The 13,233-nt window shown below is 42.0% G+C and overlaps 1 protein-coding gene across 2 annotated transcripts in view; it reads left to right on the plus strand.

The window, feature by feature from the left end:
• larp1 (La ribonucleoprotein 1, translational regulator) overlaps positions 1-13,233 on the plus strand; it is a 53,341-nt gene that overhangs the window by 32,104 nt on the left and 8,004 nt on the right. For both annotated transcript variants that reach the window (XM_072446021.1, XM_072446022.1), the window contains 9 exons: positions 379-523; positions 2,164-2,341; positions 3,113-3,276; positions 4,095-4,187; positions 6,796-7,122; positions 9,606-9,729; positions 10,033-10,238; positions 10,867-11,131; positions 11,471-11,615. In XM_072446021.1, the coding sequence (XP_072302122.1) occupies positions 379-523; positions 2,164-2,341; positions 3,113-3,276; positions 4,095-4,187; positions 6,796-7,122; positions 9,606-9,729; positions 10,033-10,238; positions 10,867-11,131; positions 11,471-11,615 (1,647 nt within the window). The remainder of the gene's footprint in view (positions 1-378; positions 524-2,163; positions 2,342-3,112; positions 3,277-4,094; positions 4,188-6,795; positions 7,123-9,605; positions 9,730-10,032; positions 10,239-10,866; positions 11,132-11,470; positions 11,616-13,233) is intronic.

Here is a 13,233-nt window from a genome sequence, read left to right on the forward strand (position 1 = left end):
AGCCAAAAAATGTATAATAGAGAAGAAAAAAACGTATAGAAGTCGCACTGGAGTATGAAATGCTGTTGCAAGTATGAAAATAACAAATAATATCACATAAGTTGCTCCCAAGTATAAGTATATAAGAATAAATTGCACCCCGGCCAAAACTATGAAAAAAGGTGCGACTTGTAGTCCGTAATTCAAATATTTCTTAAGTTGGACAATTTGCTGTTGAAGTGATGAGCTCTACATGTCTCTTCTCTGATTGAAACGTTGAAGAATTTAAAGCTCTGATCTAAACCAGGATGATTACAGTAAAACTTTCTAAAACAACCATATCTGAATTAAACACTCGTCTTGAGATGTTTTGAACGTTTTTACTCTTTGTTTTTGCAGCGAGTACTACTTCAGCCTGGATAACCTTGAGAGGGACTTCTTTCTGCGGCGGAAGATGGACGAGGAGGGTTTTCTGCCCATCAGCCTCATCGCCAGCTTCCACCGGGTTCAGGCGCTGACCACCGACGTCAGGCTCATTCTGGAGGTCAGGGAACATTTGCGAGAACACGCGTGTGCTTTTCCCTCAAAGGTGTAAAGTTGAGGCAACGTATGGGTTTTAATGCAAGTTCAGCAATAATCTATTCTCGTTGAACACTGTTGTATTTTAAAGGCGTAGTTTTTTGGCCCAAATCTGAGTCTTATTTCCTCGCGGCGTGGACTGCCGATTAGTCCTGTCACGTATCAATCATAAAACTACTTCTCACCTGCAGCCGCGTGCGGCTCGTCCCCAGGAGAGCAGCACGTTTCCGCGTGTCTAAGCGCATTGATCTATCATAATATAGTTCCCTCGGTGTACGGGACAAAATTAGGACGGAGAAAGACAGTTCGAGCTGACAAAGAGACGGAAATCTACGGGAGACGAGAGATGCGATGGGATCCGTCGCGCTAATAAACAAACGCACGTGTGTGTTGTATCAGTCCGCACGGTGGAGTGCTCATGCGCACTTCCGCCTGAGTTCTCAAATTGCTGAAAATTCGTCCAAAACGCCTTTAATATTCAAATTCTGTTCAAAACCATACAATTAAAACTGTTACTTAAATGAAATGGACACAGAATCCATTAGTGTTGGAGTTTGTTTTTTTTAATTTTATTGCGCTGTAGAAGTGATGAGGTTTTCATGTCTCTTCTCTGAATCAAACTGAAGACGACTTTACAACTCTGATCTCGGCAAAAAAAAAGCAACCATTTACACTAAATATCATTTAACTTCAAGATTACGTTATTAAATAAGAATCAAATAATGTCGGATAAAGGCTGCCACCAGTGTGTGCTCAGTTTATTAAGATAAATCTCCGGGACAAACACTGATGTCCGTCGCTCGTGTGTTGAGTGCAGTTTATATTGTTTTATTACTTTGTTCAGAAGTTGCCACCTGTTCATTACTTGGTTGTGTATATTTATTCTCCCACTGCATAATTAATATTTGAACCAATTTATAAGCATACACGCTCTCTAATCTTTAGAGGAAAATCTCCGGGATCGTTCATGTTTGTCCAACATTAACAGACTTCAGTGTTTGTTCTTTTCTACTACTTTGTTCTTCTTTGGCAAAAATATCTAGGCAAATGCCTTGATTTTTCTTCCACAACTCCTAAAGTTTGATATTGTGACATCCCTATTACTTTAAAATGTCTTTAAAGCAGAACTAAGTCACTTTTTAACCTTTTGGAAGTCCCTGTGATGGTTTAATATGTATTTTCGGGCCGTTTGAAGTGTGCGTCGTTGCCCCCTGCTGTCTCTGGGCGGAAAACCAGCCTTGTAACATTGGCCGACATAGACCTAAATACGACTCTCCTGAGAAACTCTTGTTAAATGCTTTTTGTTATACTGTCTTATTTCGATACAGAAAGTGAAAAAAAGCTTTTGCGTCCATTCTCTTACGGTGTAGTTTCACCATAGAGCTCCAGGGGGAGCTCTATCGCCAAAGGTACTGAAAATAATAAGTAATGAATGAGACTTTGGCTTTAGTCGGTGAATAGGAACTTAATTTTTTTTAAATTCCTTCCTTCAAAATCTGAACTTTGCTCCAAACCACAGGCGGATCATCCACCATCCGAAACCTCAGAATACTTTAAGATTAAATGATTTAACTGTTTAATAACTCAACACTGTTTCCGTGGCAGGCTTTGAAGGACAGCCAGGAGGTGGAGATCATCGACATGAAGATTCGGAGGAAAGAGGACCCTGAGAAATGGCCGCTGCCAGGTCTGAATCTGCCGAACAACGCTCACGCCACCGACTTCTCTCAACTCATTGACTGCCCCGAGTTCATCCCACGCACCCCGGGCGACGACCTCTCAGGTGACGCCACGACGAGCAAAACACGACATCAAACAGGAAAACAATCAGCCTTTATAATAATAGTTTTATGGTGATGAAGTATAATTCCGTTTTTTTTTAGAACACTTTGTAATATTTGTGTGCCTTTTATATTCAAACACCCACATCCTACTTTCACAGTTTGAAAATGGTTAGGCCTCATGTCAGACGATCGAATCTTCTGGTTTGAGTTTGAGCCTTGACAATGACCTGCTGTAGAAGTGATGAGCTCTTCATGTCTCTTCTCTGATTAAAACAATGAGGACGACTAAACACCTCTGATCGCAGCAAAAGGGTTTTATTTTTCCACAGACTGACATGCAGCGCCTCATATTATTGACCATATTTGAACAACACACAGAATACTTCACCGAACGCCTGAGTTGATCCACATTATTCCAGACGTTGCCCTCAGTGCCTCATCCACTGTACTTTCACTCATAAATCCACTGTCGATGTCAGTGAAAAATAAGTTCTACACAGACACAAAGCGGCAGTGCTGAGTTGTTGGTCGCATCAACATTTTACACAAATCAACCTACTCAATGTTATATTTTTGCTGCAAGACGTTTCCCTTGTTATCCACTTGCTGCTCCACCGGAAAGGGGACAAAAGTTGGCGTATTAAAGTGACTCGTTTGTGTCTGAATGTTGACGCTAATTCTACTGTCGAGGCATGAACATTTAAAAGCTGTAGCTCTGCACAGATCCTATAGTGTGACTCCTCGTGACTGTGGTTGGTGCTTCGTTTCAGATTCTCCGCGAGCCTCGACGCCAGTGCTGAAGACTAAACCGGACCAGGAACTTTCCAACCTGAAGACCATGCCCAAGGGTCTGTCTGCGAGTCTCCCAGACCTGGACTCTGAATCCTGGATCGAGGTCAAGAAGAGGCCTCGGCCGTCTCCAGCAAGACCCAAGGTTAGTTCTGTCACTAGTGTCACTGCTACGACTGTCTTTCACACTTAAACAGTAGAGGAGGTCGGATGGTCATTTTCTTTTACTTTTTTTTTTTTTTTGTGTGTGTGGCTTGTAGGCTTTATTAGATGGGAGAGGATGGGGTGAAATGAGGAATGAGAGGATGACATACATGAGGCTCAATTTCAGTCAAAACGTCTTTTTTTCAGCTCATGGCATCTGTACAACCCAATTAATGATTATTTGATTACTCACTTAAAGTGCACCTGGATAAAGTTTAAATTGAGCCTGACTTTAGTTCAGTTTGAGCCTGACTTTAGTTCAGTTTGAGCCTGACTTTAGTTCAGTTTGAGCCTGGATGCTGTAGAAGTGATGAGTTCTTCATGTCTCTTCTCTGATTAAAACCATGAGGACGACTTAAACACCTCTGATCGCAGCACATTTCTTTTACTACATTAAAGGCGTCTGGAAATGTATTGTTTATGGTTCAAGTATTGCACAACCATAAAATTAACCACAAGAGTGTCGGAAATATCACTTTATTCTCTTGTTTTGGGAGATTACACTTGACATTTCCGTCTCTTGTTCAGGTTGTTTTGAATAGGTTTAATCACAAACGGTGCAGTCTATTTAATACCCATTTTCTTTACTAGAATCAGTTTGGATTACACTTTTCGGACACGCCACTACCTTTCTCTTCCCCTCACTTTCTCTCATTTGTTTGGTCTCGTTCATTGATTAAACGTCCTTTTCACATTTTCCGTTTTTATATGTTAATTTGATGTATCCTTCCTGGTTTGTCTCGTTTCTCCCTGATTCAGACCCATTCGTTTCAGCAGAAGGACAAAGAGGAAGCACGCTCTCCGCTGCCCCCTATGGAATCGTCGCCCACCCCCACGGCACCACCCGCCAAGGTAAGGCGCGGCGCCTTCCGACTGAAAGGCCTGTGGTTCAGGTCCCGCCATAGAGGATAAACGGGTCTTGAACATTACACGTTTTCTCATGTGAAAGCTCAAAACAAAAGTCAAATGTGAAAGAGCAGTTACGGTCTGAAAACAAATGTAAAAGTCAATGTCAATATCTAGTTAGTACCCGACATGTAAAAGAAGAAAATCAAGTAAACAAATGGCAGTCTGATGTAAAACAGCCTATATAGTTCAGACCTCTTTATTGTTGTGGATGATTCTTTTGTCAGTTTAGCAGGTCATAATTCAGTTTCCTCTCGAATGTTAAAATGTCAACTTTGAACGGATATTTTTTTAAACTCGTTCAGCCCTAAACAGTTGTAGAAAACCAGATGAACAATGGGAACGGAGCAGTTACGTTCACATTTATCACAGACACACGCACAGTTGAAATGATCATCTTCTCGTTTTCGCTCAACATTATCAGCGTTCGTGTGGAAACGACACAATGTCCTATCCGTTCCTGCGTCGTTTTTACTATTTCATATAATCCTCTTCTCTGGGACATTGTAACATCAAAGTTTGAGTTCTTAAATCACATTCTTCTCCCACAGAGACATAAAGGTCACACCTTAAAGAAGCACCAAACTTTATTAACTGGGACTTGACAAGATTTTGACTGATTCTCCAGAAGGATTTGTTGCTTTCTATTTTGAAGGGCGATTTATTCAAGTTTAAAGTCTTAAAACAATTTGCTAAATTTAAATTGTTTGGCCAATTTTCAGTCAAAAACTAAATAAGGAATCCAAAGTTAATTTTTTTGTGTCAGATACCAAACCATTTTTCAGATTTAAATGTCCCAACTAAGGCTTATTTTGTATGAAAACATGACATGTTGAAAAACTTACAAGTAAACTAGAGGAGGCGTTAAAATTTCTATCTTTTAAATTCAAGATTTTTTTCGGCAGCATCTCGCTATAAATAAAATGTTTGAGGAAATTGTTGCACAGCAGTGGAAGTGTCCTTTAGCTCCCCCTGCCATTAGCAAACAAGCTGGTTTAGCTTTCCACTTTACTGTAAAAAGCTAAATTGAGCGAAACAAAAGCTGCACGTTCGAAAATGAGACACACAAACAAATGTTGTAATTTCCCCATAATTCTGCCACAGAGTTTTGACAAATCAAATTGTTTTATTGTTCACTTAATTGTAAGTTTCGCAGCAATTTCATTTTAGTTTAGTCCGTCGCATTTGCTGCAGAAGTGATGAGTTCTTCATGTCTCTTCTCTGATAAACGGTGAGGACGATCTGATCTCGCTCTGATCTCGGCAAAACGTGAAACGATGATAAAACGGTTCATTTGTGAATCAAACTCTGGGAAATTTGCACAAAAAAACAAACAAAAACTTGACCATATGACAAAAAAGGGTAGCGACTAACGAATTTCCTCTGGGATTAATGAAGTGACATCTGATAATGGTGTGTTTGGATTGGAAAGGCCGGGAACACTACATTTGTACTCTGTTTAACCAGAGTTAGTTCAGGAGAATATTTACAGACAAATGGGTGTTTTTATGAAAAACGCTACATTTTACACATTTCCTTGAGTCATTTCTGTGAGATTCCCGCTTTGTCTAAGTCATAAAACCTTCTCTCGGCTCATGGCAGGTTTAGAGTCTGTTTGGACCAGTTAACGATCATTTGATTACTTAGTCAGGTTAAACTGCATGTTTCACTAAAAAGCAGTGAACACAATTATATTTCAAATTTTACTAAACATTTTGTCCCGTTTGTCCCCAGTTTGTAAAGTTTATAATTGCACTTCCTGGTTTGACATGAGCAGCAAACATGAGGTAATTCCACTGCTGTTACCTAGCAACCAGACTGTAAACAAGAGCCAAAATCCACACAAATGACACAACAGTTATGATTTAACACACATTAATACCATATAACACCTTTTGATTTTGCTGAGTGATCGTTTAAAACTGTAAATTGTCATTTTAAACATATTTTTAAATTTCTTCCCTGGAATAAAACTAAATCATACCTAGAAAAACATTCATATGGACATTAATTAGTTAATTACTCTAAAATGATCGATTAGCTGCAATTCAACCTTTTGCAGCCCTTATTTTTGTCTTTTTATAGAACAGATAAAATCGCTTTCATGAACATTTACAGAATAAAGACTTTAATCATCATAACTGAGCTCAGAACAGATGTTTTCCTCCAAACTGCCGCGGAGCGCTCGGGTCCTGAGCGTCGACCCCGTCCTTCCCAAAGCGGCTCGTCTTTATAGAAACTGTCAATTTAAGAGTCTCGTAAGGCCGCTTAAACTTAAAACGAAAACAGTTCAATCGTCGACTAATTATTTCATCTGACGTTAAAAAAAAAGATGCGCATCAATCACAGCGGAAAGGAGAAGGTTTGGAGTGAGTTAGTTCAAGATTTGGGAGTTTAACCTGCTCATTTACAGACAAAATACACTGTTGACTCATTGTTTTCGGAGTGAACATTTGTAATTGTGAAATTTCTGTTCATCTTATGGTCGTGTCCGTTCACTTCGGGTCAGATACGAGCGTCCTGACCCTCACCCTTCCGCGGTTCTTCTTCTCAGGCGGGCGCGGAGCCGGACGAGCCGGAAGAGCTGGACTTCATGTTCGACGAGGAGATGGCCCAGATGGACGGCCGCCGGAACACCTTCACCGACTGGTCCGACGAGGAGACGGACGGCGAGATCGACGACCAGGACGTGAACAAGATCCTGATTGTGACGCAGACGCCGCCGTACCTCCGCAAGCACCCGGGCGGCGACCGCACCGGCAGCCACACCTCGCGCGCCAAGCTCACCAACGAGCTGGTCAAGGTCATTAACGACGGGCTGTTCTACTACGAGCAAGACCTGTGGGACGACACGTACGAGCCCGAGTACGCCACCATCAAGGTACTTTCACAACGCCACCGTTTCAGCCCAGTAAATGAGTAGAACTGTCTTAATACTTCATTTAAATTATCGTTCAAGACATGGAAGCTGGAACTATATTTTTGGAGAGAATATCTATTGTGTGTATAAATTTTCATGGTTTTCCTTTTAGTACAAGATTTGAGCCTAAATAAGTAACTTCAGTGAGTCTAAACGGACTTGTGGGTTTTGTTGTGCTGAAGCTGTATATAGAGGTGGTATAGAGACGTTTCGGTATTATCAGTCTTTAGCGATTCGTCGTGCTTTAAAATGTGTTCTCGTGACACGGGATCACAAAGAGTCCAGACGTTTGTTTGAGCTCCAAATGGTTCAGGGACGCTTCAGTCTGATCTGGGAGATGTTTTTGTCATTTCAGAGAAAATTAGCCGAAAGTTGAACCCATAAAAGAACATGGCCGACGTCGTATTTTGATAGTAATCTGGACTATACAGACTCTAGAAAGAGCTTTTTCATAAATAAAATCGTGAATGATACAATTTATTTGTGAATATTCTCTATCTAGAAGTCTTCAGTTGACACATTTCAACCTTTTATTTGGTTGATGTATTTAAAGTCACAATATGTACAATATCATAAATAGAATAATCGTTTCACTAGTTCAATACCAAAATAATTGTCAGTGACAGCCCTAAACTATAATACAATATCAGCCAAATAAAGGTTGGACTATGGCGACTTAAGGCTTCTAGATGGAGAATATTTACAAGTAAAGTTGATTTATTTTCCCTTTTTGATTTAATAACGCTGCCGTCTTTGTTTAAAAGATCTTTTTGCGTGTGTTTCAGTCCAGATAACCATTACGACGATGAAAAAATAGTTTATTTAGTCGTTTAACGTCATCGACCGCCTCTGATCGCCTGAAAGCCGTCGCTTGCGGAACATTTTCAGCACGTTTTCTGGAGCCAAGTGGCAGTTTTCTTCTGTCAAAGCCCAGCGTAACTCGTGAACGGCACAGAACGCTCGTGCGGAGGTCAGAGAAGTTCCTTTTGTTTGGCGTTTGTTGTTTTCCGCTTCATTGTGTCATTGTCCTGCTCTTTTTGTGGACTCTTCACGCGCTCACGGGCAATCGTCGAAACGGCCCGTTAAAAACAAACAAACCCGTCTTTATGCAAGCGGCTCGTTACCTCCCCAAGATGGACACGCACACGGTTTGTAGCTGACATTTGGACACGGTCGGACTGTTTTGACGTCGTCTGGTTGGTTTAGTTTTCGAGGCCGCTGGACTTTGGGAGCTGGAAAACTTGGGGTTTGTTTTCGAAAAGATGAGATTTAAACGGGCTTTTCTGGCCGCTATGTTTTGTTGCTGTATTTCATTCTCGAGACTTCTCAAGAGAAGGTTTGTCAGCAGTGAGTTGATGATATTTTCACTTTGTTTGATCGTACATGTTTAAAGCTTCTTTTTTTTTTTTTTACCCCAGAATATTTTTGACCGAACTTGTAAAATTGGCTGTGTTTTTTCGTGCTAATTCTCAGGTTCTTTATTTAGTCATTTTCATCGTGTTTTGTTTGGTCTGATACAGTGTTTCTCAAAGTGTGGGACGTGTACGCGCTTCTCTCTGCAGTTCTAGTGTTTTCTTAAGGTGAGACGCTGCTGCTGAATAGGAAAAAAAAAGTGAATTTAAAGCTGTCATTTTTAAACTTGTGTAGTTTAATCACTTAATGTAAGAAAACCCTTCCAAAATAGATGAGGCTTTTGTGTAAAAACAGCCAAAATTGCACATATTTGGGGCGTTTAAATCTGAAAAATGGACAGAGCCAGGTTTAAATATCATGGTTAATTTTACTGACTTAATAGTTACAAAAAAATGGACTGAGGATATTTTTGGGATTTATTACTTGGCTTTTACTTAAACTAGATCTGACTGAAAACTGGCCTATAAAAATCAAATTTGCCCAAACAAATTTTGACTTAATAAATTAGATAATAAAACATATTTGGGAGCAGATAGGACAATGTTTTGTTTCCACATGAAAGCCAATGTTGAGAGAGGAAAAAAAGGCGAGGCGCTACAGTCAAATCACATTTTTTCCAACTAACTTTAAACACAGAGTGAGTTTCCTCCACATTCATGTTATCATTTGGGGTTTTTCTTGGACAAAATTACTTACATTACACTTTAGTCATTTTTAAACCTTTATTTAGCTGTAATTTAGTCGTGGAATTACGTGTTTTGGATCTGGCGGCTCTTTAAAGGCCAAATATTTTATTATGCGAGTCTTGAGCAGTGATTCCAAAAATTTTCACGTCGATATTTCCTCCATTTTCCTGGTAAAATCACGTCAGCAGCAGTTTGTAAAATCTGAAGGCCAAACACTGGGACTGCTTAAATGTTATGAAATAAATATTTTATTTTTTTAATTTAATTTATTTATTTTATTTATTTTATTTCAACTTTTTTCTATTTTTATATATTTGTTTCTTCATGTTTGTGTCTCTTTTGCAGCAAGAGGTGGAGAACTTCAAGAAGGTGCACCTGATCAGCCGCGAGGAGTTCGACTGTTTGACCCCTGAACCTCCCGTCGACCCCAACCAGGAAGTGCCCCCCGGACCCCCGAAGCCGCAGCAGAGTAAGACCACATATGCTTCATTTTGTTGTTTTGTTACTTAACTCATTTACTAATGGCCTTTGCTTCAATATAATAATGTACTGCCAAATCCCTGTATTGCACTGGTATCGGTATCGGAGTATCAAAGTAGGCAAATGAAACGTGCCAGTTAACCGGGCAAAAGGTTTAGGGTTTGTTTGCCAGTCAAATTGCCATATTATAGCTTATTGTGATACGTTTCCATAGTAATATGCTCTGGGGACGAGTTTTTTATTTCCGTGACGACACTAATCTTCCGTGGCGACCCTCGCTCTCTCTTTGCAGTCCCCACAGACGCTCTGGCCAACAAACTCTTCGGCGCCCCTGACCCCTCCTCGATCGCCCGCTCTCTACCCACCACCGTCCCCGAGTCGCCCGGTCACCGCAGCAACAGGACGCCGCGCACGCCCCGCACGCCGCACCGGAAAGACCCCACCATGACGCCGCGCTTCTACCCCGTCGTGAAGGAGAGCCGGCCCGTGGACGCCAAGGTACGGTTTGGTTTCGGGTGCGGATCGCAAGTTTCCAGGCAGAAAATGTACAAACTTTACACTTTATTATCATCGTTTGTCATGGATTGGCACCACAAACTTGCCACATGGATGAATGATATGAAATATTTAAGTTCCTGATGAGACTATTTGAGTCATATACTATTAAAGCATAACTAGGTAATATTTTGACCTTCTTTGTAAGTCCCTTTGATGGTTTAATATGTCATTTACGGGTGTTTGAAGTGTTCGTCGTCGCCCCCTGCTGTCTTTCAGGGGAAAACCAGCCTTGCGACATCAGACGTCAGAGAACAGACCTTTAAGACAGTATGATAAAACGATATAATCTTATGCAAAAACATTTACTATATAAAAGAGTCAGGGTTTCTCAGGAGAGTTGTCGTCAGGGCGATGTTGGCAAATGTTGCAAGGCTGCTTTTCCGCTCAGAGACGACAGGGGGCAACGACGAACACTTAAAATGTCCTGAAAATACATGTCTCACATCACAGGGACTTGGAGATGTTTAATGAGGTGAAGATGTGAAGTAGACCGGCTGTTTGGATAATGCCATGGTGATGTCATGGTGATGTTGTGCATTCTCATCGTTCTCCTCTGGTCTTCTCTCAGACGCCGAGGAAGAGGAAGACCAGGCACAGCTCCAACCCGCCTCTGGAGTGCCACGTGGGCTGGGTCATGGACTCCCGAGAGCACCGCTCCAGAACGGCCTCCGTCAGCTCCAACGCCAGTCCGTCCGAGGCCACGCCGGTCCAGGGCACCATCGGAGCCACGCCCCAGTCCCTGCCCAAGTTCCAGCACCCGTCGCACGAACTGCTCAAGGAGAACGGCTTCACGCAACACGTCTACCACAAGTATCGCCGACGCTGCCTCAACGGTACTGCAGGCCATCTATCGCGCCAGAGACGGGACCAGGGGACGGGACCAGGGGACGGGACCAGGGGACGGGACCAGGGGACGGGACCAGGGGACGGGACCAGGGGACGGGACCAGGGGACGGGACCAGGGGACGGGACCAGGGGACGGGACCAGGGCAAAATTATAACCAAACCAGGGACAATTTAAATCCTTTGTCAAATGCTCCAGACAATATTTGATGATGATGATGATGATGATGATGATGATGATGATGATGATGATGATGATGATGATGATGATGATGATGATGATGATGATGATGATGATGATGATGATGATGTGTTTTGTTTGATCACAGAGAGGAAGAGGCTGGGGATCGGCCAGTCGCAGGAGATGAACACGCTTTTCCGTTTCTGGTCGTTTTTCTTGAGAGATCACTTCAACCGAAAGATGTACGAGGAGTTCCGACAGCTGGTGGTGGAGGACGGCAAAGAGGGATACAGGTAAAAGCTCCTGTCGGGAGGGATAAAGGTAAAAGCTCCTGTCGGGAGGGATACAGGTAAAAGCTCCTGTCGGGAGGGATACAGGTAAAAGCTCCTGTCGGGAGGGATAAAGGTAAAAGCTCCTGTTGGGAGGGATACAGGTAAAAGCTCCTGTCGGGAGGGATACAGGTAAAAGCTCCTGTCGGGAGGGATAAAGGTAAAAGCTCCTGTCGGGAGGGATACAGGTAAAAGCTCCTGTCGGGAGGGATAAAGGTAAAAGCTCCTGTCGGGAGGGATACAGGTAAAAGCTCCTGTCGGGAGGGATACAGGTAAAAGCTCCTGTCGGGAGGGATACAGGTAAAAGCTCCTGTCGGGAGGGATACAGGTAAAAGCTCCTGTCGGGAGGGATACAGGTAAAAGCTCCTGTCGGGAGGGATACAGGTAAAAGCTCCTGTCGGGAGGGATACAGGTAAAAGCTCCTGTCGAGAGGTAAAGGACGCTCTTTTCAGCCGGTTTTGTTTCATTTCATAAGGTGAGATGGCACTTTATTGATCTTTTGTCACGGCAGACGTAGTAATTCTGACAAATGTTAAAATATATTTAAAACACAGAATAGATATAAATGTGTCTTTGCCAATGACACACTATATATTCAGTCCAAACTCATTTCTAAACGTGCATAAAAGTGCTGAGCAATGTTTGTTTCCCTCGTACTCACCGGGTTTTCAATCGTTAATTTTCCTTGAAACAAATGTTCATCAGTTGAGTGGATGTTGGCTGATTGCATGCTGTTAAAGCGCCCCCTACAGGTCGGACGGCTCGTTGAACTAAAATGCAGTTAAAGGTTGAATGGACGATTTTTTTTTTTTGGCATACATCTGAGTCTTATTTCCTCGTGGCGTGGACTGCCGATTAGTCCTGCCACGTATCAATCATAAAACGCACCTACCGCTCACCTGCAGCCGCGTTCGGCTCGTCCCCCGAGAGCAGCACGTTTCCGCGGCGAAAAATCGTCCATTACGCCTTTAAGATGAATATATTTAGAATTATAAATATGTCATCACAGAATAGCACATTTTTTAGGGATATAATTTCACTTCCTGTTTGTAATTTATGACATCACGGTAGGAAATTACCCAGCAAACACTGGGCCAAAACTCATCAAATTAAAATATATACGAGCGTCTTTATTTTGTTGAATTAATGTAAGTAAAAAAGTTGTTTCTTTGTGTAAATTCCGCATATACTTTGACTGGAAAGAGTGTCCCTGGTGTGATGTCACTTCCTGTCATTTTCTACCGATTTTTTTAACTTTTCTCCACAAATACCTGCTCGACAGGTGTAAAACTATAATTACGTTTCCTCTCGTTCTGATCAAAATGTTCGTTTTTGCTCGTCTTTAATGCAAAGCGTGAAGTCTAAACCGGAGTCGAGCTGTAGTTAGAGCACATTTCTCTGTTCCGTGTCCACAAAGCTCTAAATTAGCCGCTAGACTCTTCTCTCTCTTTCAAAGACAAAACCAACCACTGTCTTTTGTAAATGTGGAGGTCGAGCGGGTCAAGAGCCTCTTCTGTCCTTTTTGTTTCCACCGATCGACCGTTTGAGTTCATCTGCCTGTTTATCAAGTTCATATTTCAGT

This window comes from Eucyclogobius newberryi, unplaced genomic scaffold (assembly GCF_026437365.1).
Source record: "Eucyclogobius newberryi isolate DKJ021-1_F unplaced genomic scaffold, fEucNew1.0.hap1 SCAF_15, whole genome shotgun sequence".
Taxonomy (NCBI): domain Eukaryota; kingdom Metazoa; phylum Chordata; class Actinopteri; order Gobiiformes; family Gobiidae; genus Eucyclogobius; species Eucyclogobius newberryi.